At 43.8% G+C, this 27,935-nt stretch overlaps 2 protein-coding genes across 9 annotated transcripts in view; one reads left to right on the plus strand and one right to left on the minus strand.

Annotated features, from left to right (window-relative positions):
* Positions 1–26,179, plus strand: part of LOC130829813 (STE20/SPS1-related proline-alanine-rich protein kinase-like) — a 41,199-nt gene extending 15,020 nt beyond the window's left edge. The window contains 4 exon segments of the mRNA XM_057696400.1: positions 9,145–9,259; positions 24,280–24,702; positions 24,705–24,936; positions 24,938–26,179. Coding sequence (XP_057552383.1) covers positions 9,145–9,259; positions 24,280–24,702; positions 24,705–24,936; positions 24,938–25,961 — 1,794 coding nt within the window. The 3' untranslated portion in view covers positions 25,962–26,179.
* Positions 1–27,935, minus strand: part of SLC20A2 (solute carrier family 20 member 2) — a 103,345-nt gene that overhangs the window by 64,816 nt on the left and 10,594 nt on the right. For 2 of the 8 annotated variants that reach the window (XM_057697641.1, XM_057697632.1), the window contains exon 1: positions 7,530–7,796. The exons of 3 other annotated variants lie outside the window; for them this stretch is intronic. The gene's annotated coding sequence lies outside the window, so the exon portion shown is untranslated. Of the gene's footprint in view, positions 1–256; positions 471–7,529; positions 7,797–9,324; positions 9,721–27,935 lie in introns of those variants that run through there. 3 more of the 8 variants (XM_057697639.1, XM_057697640.1, XM_057697638.1) reach the window with 3 other exon arrangements.

Raw genomic sequence — 27,935 nt, forward strand, 5'->3', positions numbered from 1 at the left:
GTGAGTAACAAAGGTTCTGAACCAAAGGCTAGGCCAAAATGTGGTTGTACGAGATTCTGGATTTCTTCTGGTTTCTCAAGGCACTTTGGCTTTAAATTAAGCTTAAGGGATCAGTTCTGTTGAAAGTGGATTCAACTGAATCTCAGTCCAGACCTCTGTCCCCAAGTGGATCTGGTGATGGAGCCACTCATTTGGGCTGAGGCTTAGGAAGAGACTGAAATGAGAGCCCCTTTACATAAACATCAAAAGTACTTACTCTCTCCTGTCACCATACAAAGTGAGTAGAAAGGGAGGCCTCCTGCTTCTGCTTAAGATTTTCTTCAGTCAACAGCCATCAGTGTCGAAACAGTTCCCCAAAAGAGCCTTCTGATAAAAGCCACAAGAACATCCTGGCAGCGTTTGGCAGAAGTAGCTGAGGCAGCCAGCTCTCTCTTACGGGGCCATCACATCAGTAAATGCCGCCAAGGTACCTGCGGATGCCACACAGCTAAGTGCTGGGCACACACTACCCGAGGCCCCGGCACGCGGTTCCACCATCCACCACTCTGGACCTATGATCTAGAAGGACGGCCCCTGACAAAACTTAAGTGGGTAATCATAACACCAGACATAGTATTTTAATGACCTTTTAAAATATGCTGGATTCCCCAGCTCCCTGCCTTCGCTCTCCACATAGCACTGAACCTGAGATCCTGGCCAATCTGATTCATGTGAGAGTTTAGGGAGCCTCCAGAGCACCTAGTAGTGAAGGCGGAGCCCTGCAGACTGCCTTTCACACAGCAGAATTAACAGGATCAGCCTTCATCGGCAACTGCTACACATCAGCCTGTGTGGACCTCTTCCCAACAGCCACAATCTCAAGTCTCTGCCTTAAAGGCAAAGTTTTCCATTGTAAAAATAATATGCGTGCATATAACAATTTTGGTAAATACAGAAAAGGAGAAAGTAAAACAAGGAACAGTGCTCCTAGCCCACCGCTGCAAAATGACCACTGTTTCCGTGTACATGTTGGTGTCCTCGTTTTATCCACAGGGGTAGGCATTAATTATGTAAGCCACTGGGAGGCCACCGATGAACTAAATAAAACATAAAAGTCAAAATAAAAATGAATTACAACAGCTCTTTTTGGAAAAGAAACTTTTCCATTATTACATAAGTAACACATGCTCGTTGAAGAAAAAAAGTCTAAAATACAGGTAACCAAAAAGCCAGGGGAAAAACGTCATACGTGAGCTCATTTCCTACGGATAACTATTGTTTATATCTGGTGCACTGCTTTCTTTTTTTTGTGTACATATAAATGTCTTCCTTTTAAAAAAGGAATTAAAGCCATTAACCCATCTCAAAACACCTCCCATTCAAAAAATGAGGTGACAAATATATTTTTTGTAACCTGCTAGTTTTACTCCATATACACCCAACATCCTCATTTCAAACGGCTGCAGTGCGCTGCATTACACAGCAACACCATGAATTATGTAACCTGTACCTTATTTGGTTATTTCTGGGCATCTTTTATTGAATTACTAGGTCAGTAAGTCTTGTACAGTCTAACAACAAGCTAAGGAGTTGTTTTTTTTTTTCTCTCCTTCCGAAGAAGTTAAATTTTTTGACCCAACAACTACCAGGAGACAAAGTTAATCCCAAACCACTTAACCACTCTCATTTTTAATGACACATCTGTGGACTAGAGGTGACTGATTTCAGAAAGTTACTTGTGCCAGGGTGAAATCCCCAAAGAATGACTAGTCTGTCATTTCTCTTTGTATGGAAATGAAAATATCCTTTTGCCTGCTCTCATGAAGAAGCAAAGCAAGCTGCCATTTGGAATGTCTTCCAAAGTGAGAGCGCCGGGGTTTTAGAGACAACATTTTCTATTCAGAGATTGATCCAGGGCGTTAGAAGTCAGCTGTGTCTGCCCTCTGGATTGCTGAGACAAACCTATCTTCCCTGCGTGCAACCATCACAGGGATGGAGCCTCACATACCCTGTGCACCGATGCAGACGCAGAACACGACGGTGCCCGTGCCCTCATGTCTGAGAAGTCAGTTTCTTCCAACATAACGAGGTCTGAAGACTCAGTGACAGCCTCGGAATACGCACCTGCCACCTTCACCCTCTGTCTCCCATGACGAGGCAGACCAGAGTCTGCACCAGACTGCCCTCGCTTGCTGAACACTCTGCAGATGTTTAATAAAGAACACCTTCAGAAGCGAAGGATGCCACTATCCCAGTTCTCAGCGCTGAGCTCTGAGGCCTCAGAGCCGGGCCAAGGCAGGACGTGGCCTTTCTGGGGACAGCAGTGCACTCCTGGTGTGACACTTTCTAGGCAGCACTGGCAAAACGTGTCCTCGGAGAACCCTTCACTGATCACAGAAAGCTCTGATTGTCCTAAACACTACGCAAAGCGTAACAAACAGACACACTCTCGCACTCTCGGTAGTTTGTGTTTTCAACCCGAGACAACTCCTTCAAGCAAAAGTACAAAGGAAAAATACACAAAAGGGCAAAGGAGACTAAACTAAGATGTATCAGAATTATGTGCAAAATGGGGGTGGGGGGAAGGGACTCAGGAGTAAGTACCTGGACGGGGGAGGGGCAGAAGTGCCAGCTGCCTGACTGGAGATCATTAACCACGTGGGCCAGCGCACAGCACCTGCGGCCTTGGACGTGGGGACGGAATTAATTCCCTATTTGTGTTAAGCGCCTGCTTTGTGTCCCCTTGGCTGTTTGCTGCAGATACGAAACAACAGGATAAACAGGTCCCTACCCTCTGGGTCTAGAGGAGACCCACTAACAATATATTTACGTCCCCCCATCCCCCGCTTCCAGGGGGCAGGAGGAACTCCCAGTGCAGGCGCGAGGGATGGCATTCCTGCAGGCGGAAGGGACAGAGTTGGGAAGATGGGGTGGAGCGACACTTCCCCCGCAGCCATCCTTCTTCTGAAATGGGGAAGAGTCCCCCCTGAAATGGGGACTGTCCCAGCAGTCTGTGACACAGGGGGTCAGGGGCCAACATCGAGGGGCTCCCCGTGTTCACCGCTGCTCAAACTTGCCCTCGGGTGGCTGATGAGAAGTCACATGGGGAGGAGACGGTCTGTGTAATGACACTGTGATAGAGCAAAGCAGGAGATACCTGACAACACAACCTGACGTTTCTCACAACATCTCATTTGCTCTTCATTTGAAATGGACACTGTCTTAACTACAGAGCTCAGAAAAGTAATTGCAAAATTCTCCTGGTTAATTATTAGTCTTCTCTAAGTGACAGAGGAAATCCAGAGCAAAGCCAGGGCTAGAGGGGACTCTGACAGGTCATTTAACTCCTGACTTCAGACAGAATATTGAAAACACTGCAAACAAATATAAACCCCTTTTTAGATGACTTTGGGAAAAAAAGTTTACACTTTCCAGTACCCAAACCCCCCATTTTATAATACCCTTCTTTGTACCTTGTCTAGTGGTCCCCCAACTTCATCCGAATCACACGGGGGGGGGGGTAATTAAAACACAGATTGCCGGGCCCCACCCCCAGAGTTTCTAAATCAATGGGTCTTGGGTGGAGCCTGAAAATGTGCATTTCTCACAAGCTCCCAGGTGGTGCTGGTGCTGAGGGTACTGGGACGGCACCGTGAGGACCACTGTTCTAACCTAACCCTTACTGGATTGAACCCTTACATCCTCAACAGAACTGGATACTAGCTGGCCATCGTTCCCTGGTCCTGAGGTACACAGATACTGGAGTAACAATACAAGAGTCCCCTGGTCCTTTTTTCCCTCTGGGCTAAATAATAGAAGTTCCCTAACATCTTATTATAGGCAACATTTTTCAACCTTTTAATCATTTCTGAGGTCCTGTGTTGAGCTCTCTCCAAGTCCCTTTTAGTTGTGGAGCCCTGACCTAGACCCGGAACCTTAGTCAGAGGTGGGATGAGGCTGAGTATAAAGGGAAAATGACTCACAGATTCATACTGCATCCTATTTGTTAATCTCCAAACCCGAGGCTGCCTTATTAGCGCCCTCTGATTCACGTCCTTCTGACTCCTTTATGGGCTACAGTAATGCTGAGTTGACCTTCGAAATGCCTTGCTTCTGAGAAGCTCAAAGCACGCCTCTAACTAATGTAAGGGTTGACTCAACATCCCCAACCAGAGCTGGGCGAAGTAACGTGTTCGATCGTGTATCAGCAAATCTGGAACCCGGGTTTCCTAGGTGGCGCAGTGGTTAAGAATCCGCCTGCCACTGCAGGGGACACGGGTTCGATCCCTGCTCCAGGAAGATCCCACATGCTGCGGAGCAACTAAGCCCATGCACCACAACTATTGAGCCTGCACTTTAGAGCCCGTGAGCCACAACTATTGAGCTCATGTGCTGCAACTACTGAAGCCCACGCGCCTAGAGCCTGTGCTCCACAACAAGTGAAGCCACGGCAATGAGGAGCCCGTGCACCACAACGAAGAGTAGCCCCCACTCACCGCAACTAAAAAGAAAGCCCGCATTCAGCAAAAAAAAACCCAACACAGCCAAATAAATAAATAAATAAATTAATTAATTAATATTAAAAAAAAAGAAAAGAAAGTCTGGAACCCAAATTCAGATTCTTCTCCAAGTATCACTCTACGGAGAAAGATGCCCCTTGCATTCATTGCTTTTATGCGCTATCAAGTTTCCTCCTTCAGTTCCTTTCCAGATGCGGGTGAGGCTCCTGGTCTCCTTCCCTGTGTGGGGAATCATCACAGAGACCTCAGGCCCTGGGGACTGTGCCCCCCTCACCTCCATCACCTCCCCAGCTGCTGGAAGAGACAGGCAAGCAGGGCCCAGTAGCACTGCCGGCTGCCCGAGTCCTACAAGGCAGAAGCCCAGAGAGACTGAAAGCAGCTCGCGGGTGACCCCTGATTCTCCCCACTTGTTTTCCTTTCCTTCCTTCTATTCCCTGCTCTGCCAGCTGACTCAGTGTGTAAGTTGGGACCCAGGCTCTGTGTCCCGCCTAATTGGAGCACGTGGGTTCTTTGAGAGTAGGAACTATGCCTTCTTTGTGTATTGTATGGCTCTGGGGGCGCTTAATACATGCTAAATAATAACAGCCATCCCAGCGTTTCTAAGAGCAATCGGCATTCCTGCTGAGGGCCAGATCCTGTTACCATACACTTGTGCCCAAGCCCGGCACAGCTGAAGGCACCCCTCTGCTCACTGCTCCTTTCCTGCCAGATGAAATACTGGAGACGCAATGCATCAAGTCCTATTCCTGAAAGATTTCCTTCTGACTGAGAACATTCCAGAAGTGAGACCACTGAGCACTTGCATTAGGCTCGCAAGCAAAAGGCAACCTGTTGGAGACTGTAAGCTCCCTTCTAGCCATGCAGACGGTGGACGAAGGGGACCCAGAGAAGAGGTTCCTCTCTGCTTCCCGAAAACCCTTCAAAGCTGCAGAGCAGAGCTCTTCTCTAGGAATGCAGTCACAGTAAGAGAAATCTACTGTGATCAGGAGTTACTCTGTTAGAGCCTCTGGGGCTATAACTATTTTAAGAGGCGAGGACTAGGACAGGAGGGCAGGTGGCCAGGGAGAGCACCTTAAACAGGGCTGGAGGACACACGTGCACAAAGTTAGGTGCAGGAGGGCGATGGGAGGCGCAGGCGTGCCCAGCATACGGCTAAACACAGATGAAACCACGGGCTCCGCGCTCCTTCCTTGCGCTGCAAAGCTGTCCGTGTTTCTCAGCATCTGGACCCCTCACGGGTGACTCTAGTTAAGCTCACTGCGACTTGTCACGGCCAAGGTCACGAGTAGTCAACAGAGCCTTTTCTCAGGAGGGCAGCGAGACCACTGTCCCTTCACCAGGCACCTCGGGGGAGCAGCAGCAGGAGAACTGCAGCTTCAGCAAACAGGAGAAATTCCCACTCTGACACTGACATCGCCTCCTCGCCAAGATCACTCTCTCACAGCACATAAATCATGAACACAAACACTCGGAAAATGTTCACCAGCATTGTAGCAACTCCTCCTAAAAGAACACAGGCTTCCTCGTAGTAAAAATACCTTTGGAAACTTCTTTCTGTTAAATTAAAAAACGGGTAAATCTTAAACAGCTTTGCTTCTTTTGCAGGACTAAACTACAATTGAGTGGATGAATAATAGCTTGAAAAGGATCTAAGACCCCACCACAGTATACCTCTAAAAACACTGAGATTCTCATGGTGCCTTATTAACAGTTAAAAGTAAGAATAAGAAGTTACTTTCTTTGGATAAAAGTATATATTCTGAAGGATATCTCAGATCAAAGTCCCTCTAACTGCTGAAGATGACATTACAGACTTTCCTGTTATAATTACAATGCATCCGGATGGCAAATTTCTCTTCTGCTCAATAAAAAGACAAGTTTTAAAAAAAAAGTTTCTTTCTAAAAATAGCCTAAGAACTCAGTTCTATTTTCCCGTCTTACATTCTTTTCCTACTAAACATACCACTGAAACATTTCCTTTCATTGTTGGCACCTTGGGTTGTTCGGATTTAAATTCAGACAATACATAGTAACAAAGAAGTCTTTAAATAAAGCTTTCCAAATGGAAAAATGGCATCTGAGGGCAAGCCTTCCTCCGGGCCCAGATGATGGAGCCCTGATGGTCTGGGAGCAGCTACTACACGGCCTGCTAGAATCTTTCCTTAAAGTCAACATTCCCAGAGGGAGATAATTTACGTGGTAATTGATAAAGAAATTCCTGCCAAGTTCGGGGTCATAAGCAAGTTGTTTGGCATGAAGTCAGTCTTCTGAATTAAAACACACTTCGAACTAAGCAAGGTGACTCAGATGTAATTAAAAATATTCTACATTAAAATCTTTAGTTTTCTTCAGTCCAAATTTAGGTTCACAAGGACTTGTTAAATTAAGAGCAGTTAAGATTAGGGAATGTCGTGACCTTTGGTTAATTTTGATCACTAACTCAATCTTCTAGAGGATAATTTCAATTACTTTCCAAAGGCTTCCTCCTAAACTTATTTTATTTTTTAAGGGCTTCTCTTTAGGAGTATATGAGTCTATTTTGAAGCACCAAATCCTCCTTTACCAAAAACTGTCCATCTACACATTTTACAAAATTACATTAGACACTCCCATTACTTCTGCACATAAACTTGTAGCTCACAGTAAGTATAACAGGAATCCAGTTCCAACATTTTTTTCCTTCTGAGTTAGGTTACCATTGAAAATAAAGCTCAATGACACACCATTCCATTAATCAAATATTTTAACATATAAAGTATGTAACAATCCACAGATTGCTTTTGCAACGATAAAAATAGTAAGAATCAAATACTTTCTCTTGGGAAAACCGAGTAAGGCAGGTTTCTTGCACTAGGATACATGTAAGGAAAGACCTTTCGCCACCATTCTTAGAAGCCTCTAAAGTACCCACTCCAGAGTTCCAAGTTCTCCCAAGAGATAAAAAAAAAAAAAATTACTATGACAGCAACAGCAGGAAGATTTAAGGAGAAAAGACCAGAGAGGAATCTGAAAGCTTCCCCGGGTACTCACAGGCACTTTCAGAGGAAATCGGGGCTGCAATTCTTCAGAAGACCGCTCCCCGGATCACCCACACAATCTGAGTCTAAAATAGACGCCTCTCACACCGGCCGAGAAGTCACATTTCAGCTTACTAACTTCTACTTGGGTAAACAGTTTTACACCTCGCAGAACAAACCCCGGCTAAAATTAACTGCACCGGCGCAGCGGGCAGGAACTCGCTGATCTGCATCATGTGTGCGGGGATTTATTCCCTGGGACAACATCGGTGTCCTCTTAATGGGAGAGCCGGCCAAGGGGCGTGCCCCGGGGAAACAATGCGGAGCGTCATGGTTATGCTAATTACGCGATTATGCTAATCACACGATTATGCTAATTCAGTCCCATGATGCTATCTCCTTTTGCGCTGTTTTCACAAGTGCGGACAGACAGAGAGGCCTCTTTTTCACAACAGGCACTCTCTTGATATTTAAGCGTTTTCAAATCAGACAAAACTTTGGCAACAAGGTGGCAGTGCTGTACGCTCTTCACAAGGGAAAACCAAGTAAGGGGACGTTCTGTCAGGCTATTTGCACAGCCTGATTAGAACGCAGTACTACGTGAAATTAAACAGGCATCGAAGACACACACCAGTTAAGTCTATCAACAAAGAGCCTTAAATGAGAGCTCTGTTCTTGACATGTAACGAATTAGTTTCGCTTACTTGTTTTCTGGCTTTGTCTTCTACACCTCCCCAGGAGCTGCTACGGGGATACAGGTTCACTAATAAATTACAATGGAGAACTAATGTCTCAAATATTCGCAAAAGGCATCGTCCTTCGCAAGAGGCATGTTGCAGTGCATTTAACTGCCTGGAGGTCTGGAACTGGTAAACTGTCCTTTCTAGGTGACAGACCATCTATAAATCATGTTGAAGCTCAACTTGACAGTTAAAATCCCCAAGTACACAGCTGACATGCAAAAGAAAATTAGAAGCAACATGGAATTTTCTTTGAGAAGTACAAATTGCCTTAATAAGTACAACTCGGAGCAAAGACAGAATTGCTCCATATCTACTCAAGCTGGTTCGGACTAGTTTGCTGTAGATGTTGCAGTTCTTCTGACATATTTTGCTCTTCCTGGACACTTAATGAGAGACATCAAGGCACACTATAAACATCAATGAAACCTCCAAACATCTCTGGGAGATGTCATTTTCCCATTTTGTTTTTTAAACGGATGGGTGACCAGGGAAATTCAATGACCGGTCCAACGCTTCTCGCTGAATCAACACAGAACTATTCCACCCCCCTCGTAACCTCTCCATGACACATCTTCCATATTTAACTATTCAGCTATAGTCCTACAAATCTTTTCAGAGCTGTGTGTTTTCCTAGTTTTAAAATGTCAGACGTCAGTTTAGATTTCAGGAGACTTGTTTTGCTGGGCTCCCAAATCCCAGGTCTGAGCTCCGGGGCTCACACCCTAACTCTCTGGTACAGGCAGGTGACATGGACCCAGAAGACCTGACCGTGTCCTTTCAAAGCACTGGCCACCCGTGGCACGCCACCCAACGTGGCGGACGGCTTGGTTTTCACTGGCACGAGCTGCCAGCCGCCAGCACAATCCCCCTCCCGGCTGTTTGCAGAAACCGCTGGCTGCCAGTCTGGGCTTCCATCGCCATGCCCAGCCTCAGGCGGCTGGCGCCAGCACTCGCTTGCCCCCGCCCAGGCGGCAGCTGCCCCCGCACTCACCACCCCAAGGCGAGTGGTGGGAGTGGGCCCCCCACGCTGAGCCAAAAGGAAAGAACACATCCAAGATGGCTGACCTCGGATTACCAGGACCGCTCCTTAGGGATCCACAGCGCACTTACTCTGGAGTTCTTCGTGCCAAAGGAGGACGTCCAGAGGCTGACCTGCCACAACGATCCTTATCCTATTATGTCCTAGTTCAGAGAGTTTCTAAGCCAAAACATTATTTCTTCCCTAAACAAAACACACAAAAAGGCCAACACCCCATAAACACTCATGCATCGGAGGACCAGGTCGATGGACCCCACCTCCCTCGCATCGAAGGCAGGGGACGCGGAGCAGCCTTCCTGTTCCTCACATGTCAGATATGCTAAGTATGACTCCACTGTTTCTTTCAACAGTGGCCACACCTGTTCCAAAATGCAAGAACTAAAACATTCCAAAGAAAATAGTGTATCCTCCAATGTACATTAGTCACCCTGCTGTTTCCTTTTCATTAGTGAAAAGAATGTAAGAGTCAATTGGACTTTTGCTCCAGGCATACCTATGACAGTAGAGACAGATCTCTGTGCATCATTTAAAAGCAACGTAAAGCCTTCCCATTCGTTGTCATGAATTGTGGGCGGCGGGGGGAGGGGGGAGTGGGGGGGTGGGGGGCAGGGAGAAGCAGAGCTATGCGAGGAGGGGCTGATGATCTATGGGGTCTTCCGTTCAAAAGACCCATGAAATCCAAAGGAGAACAACTGTCCTTATGAACTCACATGAATGAACTGACCTGGATAAAGACCCTCAGGAGTAGTTATCTCTGTAATTTAAAATTTTCTACTCATATTAAGAAAGTAAAAATAAACAGGTGAAATTTATTTTAATACTATTTTTATTTAACTCAATATATCCAAGATATTGTCATTTCAACATGTAATGAGTACAAAAATTGCAAAGGAAAGGGTGGGAAAAAATGGAAAGCTGAGGAACTCAGACAAACAGGAGGAAAATAACTTAGAAAAGGGAAAGAAAGGACTAAAAGAAGGACACACAGACCAAAAGGAGGAGAGGTGAAAAGAGAGTTTCTTCCTGGGCATGGAATCCAGTTACAGAATCATGTAACAAATCTTGGAATGCTCCCGTCCCAGGGTGTGCCGCAGAGGGTACAGAGAGGACAGACCAGGTCTCCATGTCAAGGAGCTCACGGCTGAGTGAAAGGGACAGACCCCCGCCCCCGACCCGGCAAATGCACAGTTCTGGTAAGTACGGTGACGCAGTCATGTGCTGTGTGCTATGGGAGCACACGGGGGTGGGGGGGAGCTTCTTTTTTAAATGAAGGTAATTTCCTTTTATTTTATTTAATTTATTATTTATTGGCTGTGTTGGGTCTGATGCTGCACAGGCTTTCTCTAGTTGCGGTGAGTGGGGGCTACTCTTCGTTGTGGTGCACGGGCTCCTCATTGCAGTGGCTTCTCTTGTTGCGGAGCACGGGCTCTACGCACACAGGCTTCAGTAGTTGCAGCACATGGGCTCAATAGTTGTGGCTCGCAGGCTCTCAAGCACAGGCTCAGTAGTTGTGGTGCTCCGGCTTAGTTGCTCTGTGGCATGTGGGATCTTCCTGGGGCAGGGATCGAACCCGTGTGCCCTGCATTGGCAGGCGGATTCTTAACCACTGCACCACCTAGGAGGTCCCTAAATGAAGGTAATTTCTAGTGAAATTTTTTTATTTTTTAAATTTATTTTTATTGAAGTATAGTTGATTTACAATGTTGTGTTAGTTTCAGGTGTACAGCAAAGCGATTCAGTTGTAAACATATATGTATTTCTTTTTCAGATTCTTTTCCCTTATAGGTTATTACAAAATATTGTGTAGAGTTCCCTATGCTATACAGTAGGTCCTTGTTGTTTATGTACTTTATATATTGTACTGTGTATATTTTACTCCTAAATTCCTAATTTATCCCCACCGCTGAAATTTTAAATATATGTCCTAGAATATCTCAGGATTCTGAATTTTATTTTGGAATCCAGAAGTCACAGATTATTCTAAAATATTTAAAAATGACATCTGGAACCAGCAGTAAAGCTTCCCCTCTGCGTTTTTTATCATCTTCAAATTAAACCTGGTTATTGGTCTAACTAGTGAAGGTGTATGGTAGGAAAAGAGTAGAAAGCAGAAAAAATTCACATTTCACCATGGTCCCCAGTGTTTCAGAAGATGGCATAAAGTACTCAAAGGCTTCGTGCTGAAGAAACCATCATCAGCCCACTGGGGAGAAGGTGTTCTCTGGACTGTAGCTGTGGGGTCAGAAAGACCTGGATTCAAAAGGTAGCCCCACCTACCAGCTGTATGACCTCGGGCAGCTCGGCTGGCCTGTGACTCTGCGTCCTCGGCCGCCCGTAAAACAGGGGCGATGATGTGACATAAAGGGGCAGCGTGAGGACTCCGGGCGGGCCAGGCACCCGGCCAGGCACACGCGCTCTCGGTAAACCACGGCACCTTCATGCACACACCCCTTCCGCTTGAAGCTTTATAGTTCAAAGCTTCAAAAAATAAAAAGTTGAAAGAGGCTTCAAATAACTGTTCAGTATTTCGGGGAAGGTCTGTAAACTGTCTCTGAAAACCCTGTAGCCTGAACAGCCTGCTCAGTTCTCCCCTATTACAGCAACTCAGGCTGTGAGCCTAAGGCTGGATCAGAATTTAAGGACACTGACGAACAGCACGCACAAATTCCTGTCCAGGACGCACATTATCTTGTAGACAGTGCCGTAATAACCCCGCATCTGTTCCCTGTATCTACACCATGGGGGAGCCCCTGCTCACACTGACTCTGGGGTCGGCCTGCAGGCATAACCCAGAGACTTAAGTGCAGGGAGGGGGAGTCTGCTCCCTCCAGCTGCACTTCAGGGAGCCCTGAGACCACCACCTGGAGACGCCCAACTAACCTTCTGAAGATGCGACCACATGGAGTACAGACTTGCCCTCTGCTGCTGAAGCCCCACCCCGGTCAGCCTGACAGGCCAGGAGGCCATCCCAGGCCATGTGGCCCCAGCCAGGCCGCCAGCCACCTGCAGAGACCAGTTGGGCTAGCTCCAACCAGAAGAGCCACCCAGGTGACCTCCAGGACTGTGAGACAGAAGGTTTGTTTTCCCCAGATGTTAGAATCAGGTGGCTTGTTATACAGCAAAAGCTCACAAATATACAACCTTCAAAAGGTCTGTAACAGTTCATCTCTTTACTTCCAAACGAAATCCTTTAAGACAAATCTATGTCTATCTTACTCTTAAAAATTCACAATTCTGGGCTTCCTAGGTGGTGCAGTGCTTAAGAATCCACCTGCCAATGCAGGGGACACGGGTTCGATCCCTGCTCCAGGAAGATCCCACATGCCACGGAGCGACTAAGCCTGTGCGCCACAACTACTGAGTCTGCGCTTTAGAGCCCGTGAGCCACAACTATTGAGCCCATGTGCTGCAACTACTGAAGCCCACACGCCTAGAGCCTGTGCTCCGCAACAAGAGAAGCCACGGCAATGAGGAGCCCGTGCACCACAACGAAGAGTAGCCCCCACTCACCGCAACTAAAGAAAGCCAGCACACAGCAAAAAAGACCCAACGCAGCCAATAAAATAAATTAATTTTTAAAAAAATTTAAAAAAATTCACAATTCTATAAAAAAATCCACAATTCTGATTACATTTACTTTGTCATATCCACGATCATGTTAATCAAACTAAAATGAAATAGTGATATAGTCTGATGATAAAATTGCTAAAGTGGTAAGTGCTCTACTTATTTCATCCCATAATTGGACATAAATATACGTGGCCTTCAATGCTACAACTCTCTCTGTAAAGTAATGGTTTCTCCATTCTGGCCTTCGGAGTGATTACATGGGCGTAGTTCACAGCTGTTCAGTCTGTTTTAACACTTCGGAAGCAGATTAAGAGTACCGTTTACACACATATGAGCAGGGAAATCTGACTCAAAGAGTAAACCACTTTTTCTCCAGCATTTTTTGTAAGCTAAAATATATGTATACACACAGTAGCAAGTTCAAGACAGTGCTTTTTTAAGACTTTGACAGGTAGCTAATTCTGCATAATTTATAACATAATTATATTAGGACTATGACAATAAAGGCAACATTAATACTTCTGTTGTTTGAATAGCTGCTTTAGCAGAGCTGATTTTTTAAGTATCTTAGAAGCCTATGGAGAAAATTTACCCTCACCATATACATTTCTATAGTCACCCCATTTAACAGACATTTGTTAAACAGCTGCTTCCTGCCAGTATGAAACTCCCAGACCCTCGCAAGATCTGAACAAACGGCAGGATGCCCAAGACTATAGCAGAAAATGGTGTTAGTGACAGTTCTGCCTTCAAGAGCCTTATGATCTGATCAGAGGCATGACAGTGGATACATAAACTTTCTACCATATAAGAGGGTAATCAGCAGGCATCCCAAAGTGTAAAAATCCATTCCCATAGGAACCTAAGAAAAGGAGCAGGGGCTTCGAGTCGGGTTAGTCAAGAAAGGCATTGTGGAGAAAATGACGTGTGAATTGAGGCTCTGCCTGCTGATAAGCTTTCAACAGCAAAAGCAGTGGAAACCATATCACACAGAACCAACGACGTGAGCAGAGACGGAGAATACAGAAGGCTGTGATGAGTGACTGTGTAACCTGTGCCTGGGAAGTGGAGCAGCTCTATCAATTAACAGCTGTCTAGAGCACTGAGAAGGTTCCTTAGTTTCTCCAAGTCTATGCTGTAAAGTGTCCAATGAGAGTATGAAGTCCAGACAAGGCTGCCCAGGTTCCTTCTAGTTTCATCACTTAGTAGTTGTTGACCCTGGGTAGTTATTGTAGTTATATACCCAAACTGAAAATATGTTAAAATGCAGTTTTATTACCTGAATCTACTCACAATCTATTAACAAATATTAACAAATCTATTAACAAATATTAAACTGAGTCCCCTCTGTTTTTAAGATGAAAATACAGATTATACTAAAAAAATCCTGCTAAAAGTACTTGATAATATTCTATGTTGAAATAAGTAAAAATTTCCTGCAATCTTATACTATTTATTTGTTTAGAAACCTCTTTTTCACAGATAATGCAAAGGTAAAACTTTCACCCACCACAAAGCAAACTATTGTCAATTCCCCACTGGTGAACAGAATCTGGATTAATAAATTTTGTTGAACCGCTAATCGTAAATGCCCACTTCTCAGTTTACTCCATCCAATTACAGGAAAACTATTAAGAATCTGGCAAAAAGCTATTAACTTCCAAAGACTTTTGACACTTTATCATCAGTTAATATTCATTCCTGTTATTTCAATCCACACTGCTCACAAGCAATCAAGTCTACTTCAACCGCACCTACAATCTTTTTTCCAAACTTAAAATTTAAGACTTTCTGAGGAAAAGAGTGCTGTAGGTGAGTTCTCTAATACAGCCGTATTGCTGGGTTCACTCAAACCCCAACTTCACTACCTACTAGCTGAGCAACCACAGGCAAGTTAACAGACTGTTGTAAAGATAAATCAATGCACATACAACACTCAGAACAGTACCTGGCATGGATTTTTAACAAATGTATATTTTATCTATGTAAAATAATAATCAAGGGGAATTCCTGTCTGAACCACCTGTACATAGGAGAGAATCTACTCTGGGGCTCTGGGTTTTTACAGGAAACCTGCCAGGGTAAAGCTGAAAGGACCCTCATAATAGCAGCCCAAAGCTGCCAGTTTTACTAATAATAACTTCAAGGAAGTTCTCATGGCTCCCGTATTCCATTCTCAAGTCACCAAGCATTTGTAAGATGCCGAAGTGTGTGGGAAAACACAACACTTGGTGGTACCAGAGAGTTGGGAAATCGAGAATTTGCTTTCTAATTTTTAACAGTTTTGTTGTAAATGGATGTGGTCTGTTCTCAACCAGACACACAGAGAAGTGGTCACTTTGGGGGTAAGCAGTCCAAAATCAACCTCAGGTTAGAAGAGCCTGAAATATCCGTAAGAGATTCTAACTTCATTTGGCTACAAGAATCCAATAGGTGGCTGGTTTCAATACGGGGGCAGAGCCTAACCTCTTGAGATAAATGTACTTGATTCTATCTCTCAAGCACTGTATATTTCATTTTAAAAGGTGCTCCACTGAGGGCTCATTTTTCAAAATATCAGCAATAAACTCATTTTTCAAAACCAGAAGGATTAACAACTCAGCTCTTAGAACTGTAATAGCCCAGAAATTATAATAATCCGAGAGGCCATTCTCAGAAACACAGAGACCAGTTCCTTTACACAGACCCTGGGTCACAAAAAGAAGGGTGGACGCACAGTACCGGGGTATCTGTGGTTGATTGTAGACTGTGAAACAGGAGACAATTACCCATTTCAGACCGTAATGCTCACATTGTAAGGCTCGGTTTCTTCTTTTTCTTGACATTCTATTCCTGTCTCGCTAGTTGCCAGGAGAGGGTGCATCTCCCAGGTCTTTGAGTCAGATCTGTTTTAAAAAAATGCTCCTGAAAATTAACTAAAAATTATTCTTTTTACTTTCACTAATTAAGATCCTTTCATGTAAACTACATTGAAAGGAGGATTTCTTGATAAATTCAGATTTCTTTAAGGCTTCACATGGGGAAATACAGCCAATAGTTTATAATAACTATAAATGGAGCATCAGCTGTAAAAATTGTGACTCACTAGACTGTAGACCTGTAACTTACAGAACATTGTACAATGATACTTCAATTTTAAAAAGTAAAAAAAAAAAAAACTTTTTAAATAAGATAATGGACATGGCAAAGAGCAGCTTGTTAATAACTTCCAACTAACACTTCGATTTTGAATAAGAAAATTCGTGTTCTTATTATTCAACTCTAAGACATGATATAGGATTATATAAACAGCCAGTTAGACAAAGGGTATTCTAGTTGTTCATATACAGCCTATCAGAAATCCATGCAAATGATGATGTCAGACTAGTACTTACTGTTCTTTGTGTAAGTGTTAGATAAGCCATCTCTTCTCCTAAGGGTGTAGTGGCAGGCCAGTGTTCAGGAAAAATAATTAAGATAAAACCCTAACAATATCCAAAAGAATCCCTCTGAGATCATTTACTAAAGTAATCTCTTTCAAAATTTAATCCTGGGCACTAAAGAAAAGGAGGAGTCAATCACATTTAAGTTATGACTCTTTAGAATGTGTTGGACAATTCTGAGACACACTGAGGAAAAAAGTAATAAAAATAGCCAAGAGAAGGCGGCAGCTAAAACACAAAGGCCAGAGGTGAGATCAAAATTAGAAACATATAACGTCTGCAGACCCGTCCATATAAGGGTATCTTTAAATCAGTAACTAAGGATAATCCACTGGGCAAAATAAACAGCTGGCATCATCCGAGTGGTTGGTCCTCCCTCTCCCATTCAGAAACCTCTGGACCAACCAAACGTGACACGACTTGATGCTCAGCAATGTTTGGAGCTATTGTCAAAGCTGGTCTCGACTTTGCTGGTCCCAGATGAGGAACTCATATACTTTGATCTTTCCTTTTTATAAAAGTATGAAAAAGAGGATAAACTTCTGCGAGCCTTCCTTACCACACCTGGCAGACCCCGTGGATTTCCTGAGTCCCCAGAGTAGGCTGCCGTTTTCCCCTTTCATTTACTTATTCATCAGACTCTCAGGGAGCTTCTTAAGCTGGTGCCAAGCACGAGGGAGATGAACTACATAAGGATCTTACCTTCTAGGAGTTCAGTGTGTATGGAAGACAGACACAGAAATAACTGTAATACAGTGTGAGGCCTATAACAGAAGTTTGCACAAAGGGAGGGTGGCAACTGTCTCTGGCGCTTGGGGATGGTCTGTGATAGAAATGACCAGGCAGAGAAAGAGCGAAAGGCATCTGAGGCAGAGCGATCAGTCCAGGCAAAAGCTCGGAGCATGTTCTGAGAACAGCAAAAACTATATGCCCGGAGTGTGACAGGATGTGAATGGGGGAAGAGGCAGAAGATGAGGCTGAAAAAGTCGATCGCTGAGGTCCCTACATGCCACGCTAACTCATGAGTACACCGTCCTGTAGCCCTGAGGCTCTCAACTCTGGCTACCCGTCAAAACCTCCTGGGAAGCTTTAAAACAAAATACCGATGTCTGGCATTTGTTAGTATTGATTAATTGGTCTAGGATGGGGACTGGGCATTGGTGTTTTTTTAAAAGCCTTCCCATGTGATTCTGTTATGTGGTTGGGGTAAGAACCCACTGCAGGCAACAGGGAGTCAACAAAACTGTAAAAGCAGGATGCAGATGTAAGAATACTAAAAAGAAAAAGGAAAAAAAAAAAAAAAAAAGAGTTCTGGGCAACATGGTGAAGAGTAGATCAGAGGCACAGAGACCAGGGGAGGAATGTCAATTTACAGGTTACTGAATACAGATGAGAGAGAAGAGTCTAAGCCAGTTGTTAGCAGTAACCTTTTCTGGGTCACTGACCTGTGTGAAAGTCGATGATAAAGTTTAAGAGTCTTTTCTTTCCTCAGGAAAAATGCACATATGTAAAAAAAATGTACATATAATTTCAGGGGGTTATGAACCTCTCTGAGCAGTGGATTCAAGTGAAGAAACCCTGACCTAAAAGCAGTGAACAGACAGAGGAGGAGAGACTTCTGGAGGTAGAACCGACAGCACCGATGACTCCCAGGTGAGGGGAAGGGAGAGGGATGCAGGCTGACATCGCTGCTTCCCCCTTGAGAATCACAAGGGATAAACATGCATTTGTGCATTTACTTAAGTGTCAGGAAGGACACTAAGCGCCGAACATGTACTCGTCTCAGGGAGTCTTCCCAGTTCTAGAAGACAGACTGCATCGTGTTCATCACAGAAGACACGGAGATTTGGAGAGGTTAAGGAGCTTGTCTAAGGTCACGTGGCAGTGAGTGGAGGAGCAGGAATTCAATCCCAGCCAGTGAGACTCCAGAGCCTGAGGTGTTAACCCCTTCCCCCAGCACCTCTGGAGAGTGGAGTGGAGACTGGACGACAGCAGAAGTAGGTTCAGGATGGGAGGAGGAAGGAGCAGGGGAGGGAATATAAAAGTTAGTTTTAGATACGCTGTGTTCAAGACAGTACATGTCAGGGACGGTATCTGCTACATTAGAACAAAAAACGGAAAGGAGCTCAAGAGGGGACAGCAGAAAACACAGCAGGAGAATGTTTAGGGCGTTCTCTCCACGTGCCCGGCACCGTGCTAAGTGCTTCTCTCCAGCTGTAAGTGCTTCATTACCTTCCCAGTACAGGTGAGGAAACAGACTTGGGAGACCAGGTCCCAGAGCCAGCAAGTGTGCAGCCCATCTCCTTAACCCCTAACCTGAGCCTCTCTGGCACCATAAGAGGGAGTGGAAACCATGGTCGGAAGTGACAGCAGCCGCAACCTGCTCTAAGATCACTAGTGTGAGATACAGCGTCTTTTTTTCTTTTAAAGCTTTATAATAAAACAAAACTTGACAATATTTATCCATTTCCACAACCTAAAGGATTTTTATATTGTTTCCATTGTTTCAGGGGCAATAAGAGATATCTGTGTCTCAACCAACTGAAATATCAGAGCTACATTCTCACGGGGCAGTGTGCAGACTTGGGTGCAGGCTGTGCAGACGACAAGCGTGACACAAACTCCATGCAGTGCTGTTATCATCTGAGTCAGGATTCAGAACAATTAGTCTAATGGAGATAGTGTCCTGTGTTTCCGGAGGCCACCATGAAGCCAGGAAGTGGTGAAATATCCTTTTTAACTCTCTTTTTGTAGCATGAAAAGAATGTGGCTTTTCTCCTCTCTAAAGAAACAAAAGTAAAGTCTTAAACCGCACACAACAAGTCTAGACTAGTTACTTCAGGTTTAACAGTGGAATAACTTATGCACTGCAAGTTTCAGATAAAAACCTGTTACATTTCAACATTTTGGCACCTTTGAAATACGTACTGGCAATCACATAGGCTTTGGGCTAAAAGCATCCCTTCTACAAAGTACTTTAAAAGAGCCTACAGTATTATCCTAGACTTTTCTCCTGTCTTAGGATTCAAATACCTGAGAGAAGAAATATGACAATCTAATTAAAAGGGTTTTGAAGTCCTATGGTCCAGCCTTTCACTTAGAGCAGGAGTTCCTTCTACAGCCCCTGTCCTGGTCCCCCATCACTCGGCTTGAAGTCATTACTTTCCGGGGCACCCACCCCATCACTGGAGAACTCTCACCAGAGCTCAGACCAAGTCAAATCCTTTGCCTTGTAATTTCCACCCATTCACATATTTACCAAGCACATGTGCGTGCACACATGCAAGCTCTCCACACCACCCTTGGATCCTGGCGGTCCCTAAGGCACGTCGCTCTTTTGCACCCTCTCCTTCTGCTCCAACAACCAAACTCCTCCTCCGGTCATTCCTCACGTGACTTCACTTCCCAGCCCACCACTGTCTCCTGCTCTGCTACTACCATCTCACCTAAGCGTGGGTCACAGCATGGTAAACACATTCACTGAGTGTGGTCTAACGCCTATTTTTAGCAGCCTCATCACAGAGAGGCTCACAGAAGCCTGTGGTCAAATAAACACGTCGCTCGTTGTCCTCTCAGGTGCATGTGAGACGGTCCTCCCCTCCCACGGACGGTTCACCCTGCGTGTGCTTCATCTTGCTGATTTTAGAACATCACCACAACCTCTTCAGGTTAGCCTGAATCAGAGTCTGCTATGTACAGTACTAGTCATCTCGTCTAGGTTGATGTCATCTGGAAAATCTGATAAACCTCCCTCAATCCAGTCTTTACAGAAAGAGGACACTGATTAAAACGTGCTATCAATGGGAACTCAAAGATCCCTTCACAGAATCTCTAGGCGAAGAACTACTCTCTGACATATGTTATCAATTCTCAGCCTTTCTGGAGGCAATAGCCGCATTGAAAATCTGCTGAAAGCCACAAAATGTACAGTTTTGTGATCAATGTCAGGTGGTTCCTGGACCCCCATGAAGCCCATCCACTGGCCTGTTAAGGTGAAAGCGTAGGAATTCTAGGACCTATGAAAAACACGTATGGTCACTAGAATTCGTTCAGATCCATTTCTAAAATAATTGATTCTCCTATCTAATGCCCAACTTAATACCCACAAGAAGCCAATTAACTGGAATTCAACTGATCTTAACTCACTAATTCTATCAGAGAAGATATCCAGAAACTAAGAAATTTGACCAAAACCAAACCACAGGTTATACTACTTTAGACACAAGGGCACGAGCACCTAAAGTGATCCATACAAAGATATGTGCTGCATCACCGTTTGTAGTGGCAAAAACTGGGGGGGGAGATGTATTCTGAATATCCATCTGCAGGAAAATGGTTGAATACATTACAGTATATTGACATTTTTAATTCATTTTTTGAAAACAAAACTTAGATCTGATCAATTGACCTAGAGAAATATCCATGATATATTAAGCAGGAAAAGCAAGCTTCGGAATCACGCATTGAGTCTGATCCTATTTAAAAAGCAAAAAAACCTCACAAACCTTATGTCCTTAAACGTACTTTTTTGACCACAGAAAAAGGTGTGGAAGAATTCACATCCGCGAACGTGGGTGAGGCATGAATTCTTTTTTTCTTTGTTCATCCTTGCATATTTTCACTTGTTCCAAGCAAATGCTGCTTTTGCAAAGTAATAACTTTTAAAAAGAAAAGAAACTAAATACAGCTGACAATAGGATCTATAAATAGACTCAGCTCTCTCACCCCAACCAGGCAGGTTTTCTTTTTCTTTCTTTCTTTTCTTTTTTTTTTTTTTGGCCGAATCCCACAGCATGTGCGCTCTTAGGTCCAAGACCAAGGATGGAACCTGCGCCCCCTGCAGTGGAAGTGCGGCGTCTTAACCACAGGGCCGCCAGGGAAGTCCCTGGCAGGTTTTTTAAATGCCTAATTTCCCCAAAAGGTTCCCACCCACAGTACACCTTGGATGAAATCTAACTTCTTTTTCAACGTTTCAGTGATTCTCACTGTTTTGGGTACTTGATTACACGTCACAGGCACTCTTCTGTTACACATACTAAAGCTGTGTTTTGTAGATTAAATGTGTCTACAATGCACAAGTGTGATTTTTTTTTCCCATTAGGAAAATAAGCATCTTGACACAGCCATAAATAAAAGGTACGTGGAATCCACAGTAGTCCTATACACAGGAGACGGCTGCGTGAAGCACCAACGCTAGCAAATTCTAAGGTGAAGACACGTGAGCTGAGATGCCATTCCTGTTGGCTCAGGGTTCTCAACCTTGGCTAAACGTGAGAATTACCTGGAAGCTTTTTTAAAAAATACCAGTGCCTGGGCGCCACTTCCAGAGACTCTAATTTCATTGCCCTGGGCGTAGGTACTTATTTCGTTTTTAAAGCTAACTACCTAATTCGAACAGACTTAAGAGCCATTGCTTTTTACGTTTCATCCTCTTCCTTTCTTCCAATCTTTTACAAAGAGCTTTTTCTTTATCGGTTATTTTAAGGCTACCTTTGGGAAAGCCAAAACCGGCCAACCAGCTGATCCTGTCCATGGTCTACAATTCACATCGCCCTCATGTAGCCTTTTGACGCCCAAATTAAAGTTACTTAAATCCATGGCTATCACAATTAGGAACCGTTCACGTGTCAAAAGAGTATTTGTAGCTTCATCTGAATAATAACATCATTTATTATAAACCTCGGAGACAATGATTTTATGAAACATCTTAGGACCCCAAACACTATGCTGGAAAGCAAAAGTGCCAGCCCTGTTCTACCAATAATTTGAAATTTTGCCAGACGTCAGTCAATTCATGGACTCCCTGACTCTTTGTGCTAATCTAAGTATTTTAACACATTCAGCTCTACCACATTGCAGAAAATTGATAAAATGAAAAACCGTTACATGAACTACCTTCCCCATTCAAATTTAGTATGTGAGAACAATGACATACCCAAGAAAAATGTTAATAAAATATGAAAGAAGGTTCATTAACAAAATGAAATATTTATTTAGTACATATTGCATTAGAGTACAAAAAAGACAGGATTCTATACTTTGGACACGCACCACAATTTATAAAGATAGTTTAAAACAAAGGACAGTGTATATTATTTATGTTATTTATAATGCCTGGTATTAACAAATAATTGCCTTTCTGTATAGCTACAAGTGTGGACAGCATTAGCATATATTTTCAAAGAAGCTTTCAATGGTCCATCAAAAGGGTTTTGATCCAGAAATTGCACTCCTAAGCATTTACCCTGGTGAAATGATAAATGCTCAGGTCCACACAAGACACCTGAATACAATGCGCACAACAGCTTTATCTGTAACAGCCCCAGACTGGAAACCACCCAAACATCCTTCCAAAAGACAAATGGTTAAACTGAGATACACCCATACCATGGGCAGTACTCAGCAATAAAAGGTAAACTATTGAAACACACAACAGTGTGAAGAGATCTCAGGGGTATTAGGTGGAGTTCAAAGAGCCAATCTCAGAAGGTCACATGCTGCATGATTCCATTTACATAATAGTCTCAAAATGACAAAATTATAAAGCTGAGAACACGTTAGTGGTTACCAAGGGCTGATGGGTAGAGGGAAGGTTTAAAGGGGTAGCACAGTGAAGCCTTGGGTTAATGGTTCATCTGTATCCTGGGTGTGGTGGTGGTCACACAAATCTACACGTGATAGAATGGCACAGAACTACACACACACACACACACACACACACAGAAGAGTGGTTGTAAAACTGGAGAAATCTGAATAAGCTCTGTGCATTGTACCAAGGTCTACTTTCTGGTTTTGCTCTTGTACTAGTGGCCTTTGGGGGAAACTGGGTGAAGGATACACAGGACCTCTCTGTATTTTTACAACTTCCTGTGAACCTGGAACCATTTCAAAACAAAAAGTTTAAAACAAGTTTGAAGAAAACATGAAGGTGATCACTTATGTACGATAAACCATTTTTCTTAATCTCGGTGAAGGTATAAATAAGTAAAGGGAGATATTCCAGATGGCTGGAGAGGAAAAGATGGCTGGAATAATATTTACTGAGCGTCTATCACGCACCAGGCACTACAGCTGATCCCATTCAACTCAACACACAGTCCAGCGTGGTGGCAGCTGCCCAACAGCGAAAAGCGAGTAAACGGAAAGGTAGGAAATTCAATCAAGGTCACGCAGCTGGCAAGTAGCAGTGATGTCAAAGTTAAGACCATCTCAAAGCAAAGAGGATTTTAAGAAAAAAAGGGTCACTGTTGTATCAAGAAGGGTTTAAAAAGCAGCTTGATGTGGGGAGAGGAGGTGAACTACTACAGATGTAAAATCTTAAACACGCCCACAGCACACCGTTCTGAACAGTGTCTTCCAAGAACTTAAATCCACAATATGCACCAGCCTTGGATAACTGAACGCACTTGACCAGAGATGTATTTATAAAATAAACTGTGGTTAGTTTTCGTTTATCTTTAAACATTTGCTTAGAAATGAGAAGAAAAGTAACAATGATTTCTCCTCTTTAAAAGGGGCTCGCTGAATGCAAACAGATAGATAAAAGCGAGTCAAAATTTGGAAATAACACAAAGGAGGCGCTCAAGGTGGGAGGAGAAGAAAGCTGACTGACTACCAAAGCCTGTTCATGAAAGAAAAGGGAAAGCTTGCAATCTCGTCAAATGCCAGGCAGGACTGTCTGAATGAGGTTAGAATATAACAAGAATCTGCACACAATGAACAACGGGGGTAGCATGATGAATATTTATCTGCAATAAAACAGCTTTAAATACAATAATGCAGTTAAGGTTGGCTTCAGTCTAGCCTTCGTCACTCCATTCATAAACTCCATGCAAATGATACGTGGGGGGGCGGGGGCGTGGCAGTTTTAAACAAGATTGGCCACAAGCTGACAGATAAAGCTGGGGTGATAGGGACACGGAGGTTAATTCTCAAAGCAGCTCTTGGGACCATTGGTGCCACCTGCACCACCAGCTCTGATCACATGAGGAAAAGCAGAAGGAACAGCGGCGGTGCGCCGGCCGGGAGATGGCGGCGGCGCGGGGAGGGAAGTCTCCAGCGGAAGGTCGTCCGCCGGCCGGCGCGCCCTCCTGCTCTGCCCCGGCGGCAACACCGCGGAGCCGAGCGGCTTGCCCGTGCACGCCCAGCAGCCCCAGCCGGCGGCCCCGGCGGCGGCCGCGGCCACCGCAGCGCCCGTGGCCCCGGCTTCCGGCTGGCCCATCTGCAGGGACGCCTACGAGCTGCAGGAGGTCATCGGCAGTGGCGCTACAGCTGTGGTCCAGGCTGCTCTATGCAAACCCAGGCAAGAGCGCGTAGCAATAAACAGGATCAACTTGGAAAAATGCCAGACCCGCATGGGTGAACTATTAAAAGAAATTCAAGCCATGAGTCAGTGCAGCCATCCCAACGTAGTGACTATTACACCCCTTTTGTGGTAAAACATGAACTTTGGCTGGTCATGAAATTACTAAGTGGAGGTTCAATGCTGGATATCATAAAATACATCGTCAACCGAGGAGAACACAAGAACGGAGTTCTGGAAGAGGCAATAATAGCAACAATTCTTAAAGAGGTTTTGGAAGGCTTAGACTATCTGCACAGAAATGGTCAGATTCACAGGGATTTGAAAGCTGGTAATATTCTTCTGTTCAGTACAAATAGCAGATTTTGGGGTAAGTGCTTTCTTAGCAACAGGGGGTGATGTTACCCGGAATAAAGTAAGAAAAACATTTGTTGGCACCCCGTGTTGGATGGCCCCTGAAGTCATGGAACAGGTGAGAGGCTATGACTTCAAGGCTGACATGTGGAGTTTTGGAATAACTGCCATTGAACTCGCCACAGGAGCAGCGCCGTATCACAGATACCCTCCTATGAAAGTGTTGATGTTGACTTTGCAGAACGATCCACCCACTTTAGAAACAGGAGTAGAGGATAAGGAGATGATGAAAAAGTATGGCAAGTCCTTTAGAAAATTACCTTCACAGTGTCTTCAGAAAGATCCCTCCAAAAGGCCCACATCAGCAGAACTTTTAAAATGCAAAGTCTTCCAGAAAGCCAAGAACAGAGAGTACCTGATTGAGAAGCTGCTTACAAGGACACCAGACATAGCCCAAAGAGCCAAAAAGGTGAGACGAGTTCCGGGGTCAAGCGGTCACCTTCATAAAACCGAAGACGGGGACTGGGAGTGGAGTGATGACGAGATGGATGAAAAAAGTGAAGAAGGGAAAGCAGCTTTTTCTCAAGAAAAGTCACGAAGAGTAAAAGAAGAAAATCCAGAGATCACAGTGAATGCCAGCAGCATACCGGAGCAGATACAGTCCCTTTCTGTGCAGGACTCTCAGGGCCTACCCAATGCTAGTGAAGACTACAGAGAAGCTTCGTGCGCCGTGAACCTCATTTTAAGATTAAGAAACTCCAGAAAGGAACTTAATGATATACGATTTGAGTTTACTCCAGGAAGAGGTACAGCAGACGGTGTTTCTCAGGAGCTCTTCTCTGCTGGCTTGGTCGATGGTCATGATGTGGTTATAGTGGCTGCTAATTTACAGAAGATTGTAGATGATCCCAAAGCTTTAAAAACATTGACATTTAAATTGGCTTCTGGCTGTGATGGGTCAGAGATTCCCGACAAAGTGAAGCTGATCAGGTTTGCTCAGTTGAGCATCAGCTGATGTCTGTCCCTTGATGTCATCCTGATCTGTCATGCCTCCCCTCGCCACGCCCACCCCCCAACCTTTCCCTTCCCTGCCACTTCCTCCCACCCCCTAGCAAATTCAGAGGATTGTGAAGAGGCCGGCTTCAACGGGATAAACAAGAATTGTTTTTAAACTTAACAACACTGAGTTCTGCTTTATTCTCTAGCAACCCACAGTATGAGAACAAGCAAAGCCACAGCTGCACGACTGTTGCTCATTTTTCCAAAAGCTATTTAATATCTTCAGCCATCAATTCGGATCTCCCTGAAGTGAAAAGAATCTGAAACACACTCAGGTGGTCCTATTTATTGGCAACAAAAGGAATTTTTCTATCAGAAGCCTATTTCTTCTCCCATTGTCGTCCTGTTATAATACTTTAATTGTACATCTGACAATACTGCCTCTTATGTTGAATTTAGAAATTAATATACTTACAAAATTAAGATTAGCCAAACTTGAATTCTAGTTTTAAAACTGACTGTGAATTTTATTTTTCATATATTTATGCATTATACACCTTAGCTATAAGAAAGAAAAAAATGTTTTTGAGGATATATGCTTCTTGCAGTTGTACTCTCTTGTTATTTAAACAAAAAGTTTCAGGTCTATCTTTGGAGTATTTATAACTTGTGATTTTTGAAATGACTGAATTAGGAACTAGGATGCTTACTCTTCGGTTTGCCTGGAAACCAGTCCACAATCTGATTGTCTTGTGGGAGAGGGAGGTGCCTTGCAAAAAAACAAAAACAAAACTTTCATATTAAGAAATGTGCCTGAGGCTGCTTTACTCGGGAATAGTCTCAGATCTAAAATTTCCTCTACATAAAGAGGCATATGTAAGTTTTGCTTCACTGGAACGTTTAGGATGCTCTATAAAATGTTGCCATTCTATTAGATTGCTGATTACGTACCCACCTCTGATTTGACGCCTCCTTTAGTGATAGGATCTGTCGTTCCAAAGGTGATAAACTTGAAAATACCAGAATCTGTGTTTTACTTGAAATTCTGCAGAATACCCAGATGCAGTGAAAAATAGAAAGGGTTTTGTGCAATGACTAAAAGGTAAAAACGCTGTTAAGTTTCAAGAATAAATACTTCCCACCCAAATAGTCCTCTGCTTGACTATATATTATGGAATAGTAAACCTTAGGATTTTCAAAATTGGAGTCTAAACTTTCAGGGAGGTGGCTCCCAGATGGTACCATTTGCTCTTTACTAGCTAACCCTAGATATGGCAGCTCTTTAATGTACTTTAAAAAGCAAATATATATTACTAAGGAAAAAAAAGTTATTTATAATTGCCTTGTCATAATTGTTAAGGTGTTCTAGAGCCATTTGCATACAATTTAATGTAATTTCATTCCATTCTATTGTTTACACAACGATTACTCAAAGATGACTGCAAAGGTAAAAGGAAAATAAAAGTGTATTTTCGCACAAAAAAAAAAAAAAAAAAAGAAAGAAAGAACAGCGGCAACTCCAGTGATAAACAAGCCACTGTTTTCCTAGGTCAGGTGGAGATGCTCACTCCTCAGGAATCTGCTTAAGATATCCTTAAGAAAGAGTCGGAGATACCTAAAATGTAACATGGGCGGTCCCTTTAGCACTGCAACTTCTCCTGAATGATCAAAGGATGTTTTCATAAATACGGTTTCTCAAGTCTGCTCATCACAGCCTCATTTAAGATGGTGAGAAATCTGATACCTAAATTATCATCAAAGGGGGATTAAATACATCATGCTATACTCTTACAATGGAATACCGAGCAGCTATATGAAAAAAGGAAGATATTCACCCACAATAACAGGGTATGGCAAAGGGAAACAGCAACCAGCTGAAAGCTCTCCCGATGGCCAGAGCTGGAACAATTTGAGCAATACAGTTGTAGTGTGTCAGATTACAACACAGGTATAAATACCCATTAGTCTACCCCAATATAAATGAACAATT

Source organism: Hippopotamus amphibius, chromosome 10 (genome assembly GCF_030028045.1).
Source record: "Hippopotamus amphibius kiboko isolate mHipAmp2 chromosome 10, mHipAmp2.hap2, whole genome shotgun sequence".
Classification (NCBI taxonomy): Eukaryota; Metazoa; Chordata; class Mammalia; order Artiodactyla; family Hippopotamidae; genus Hippopotamus; species Hippopotamus amphibius.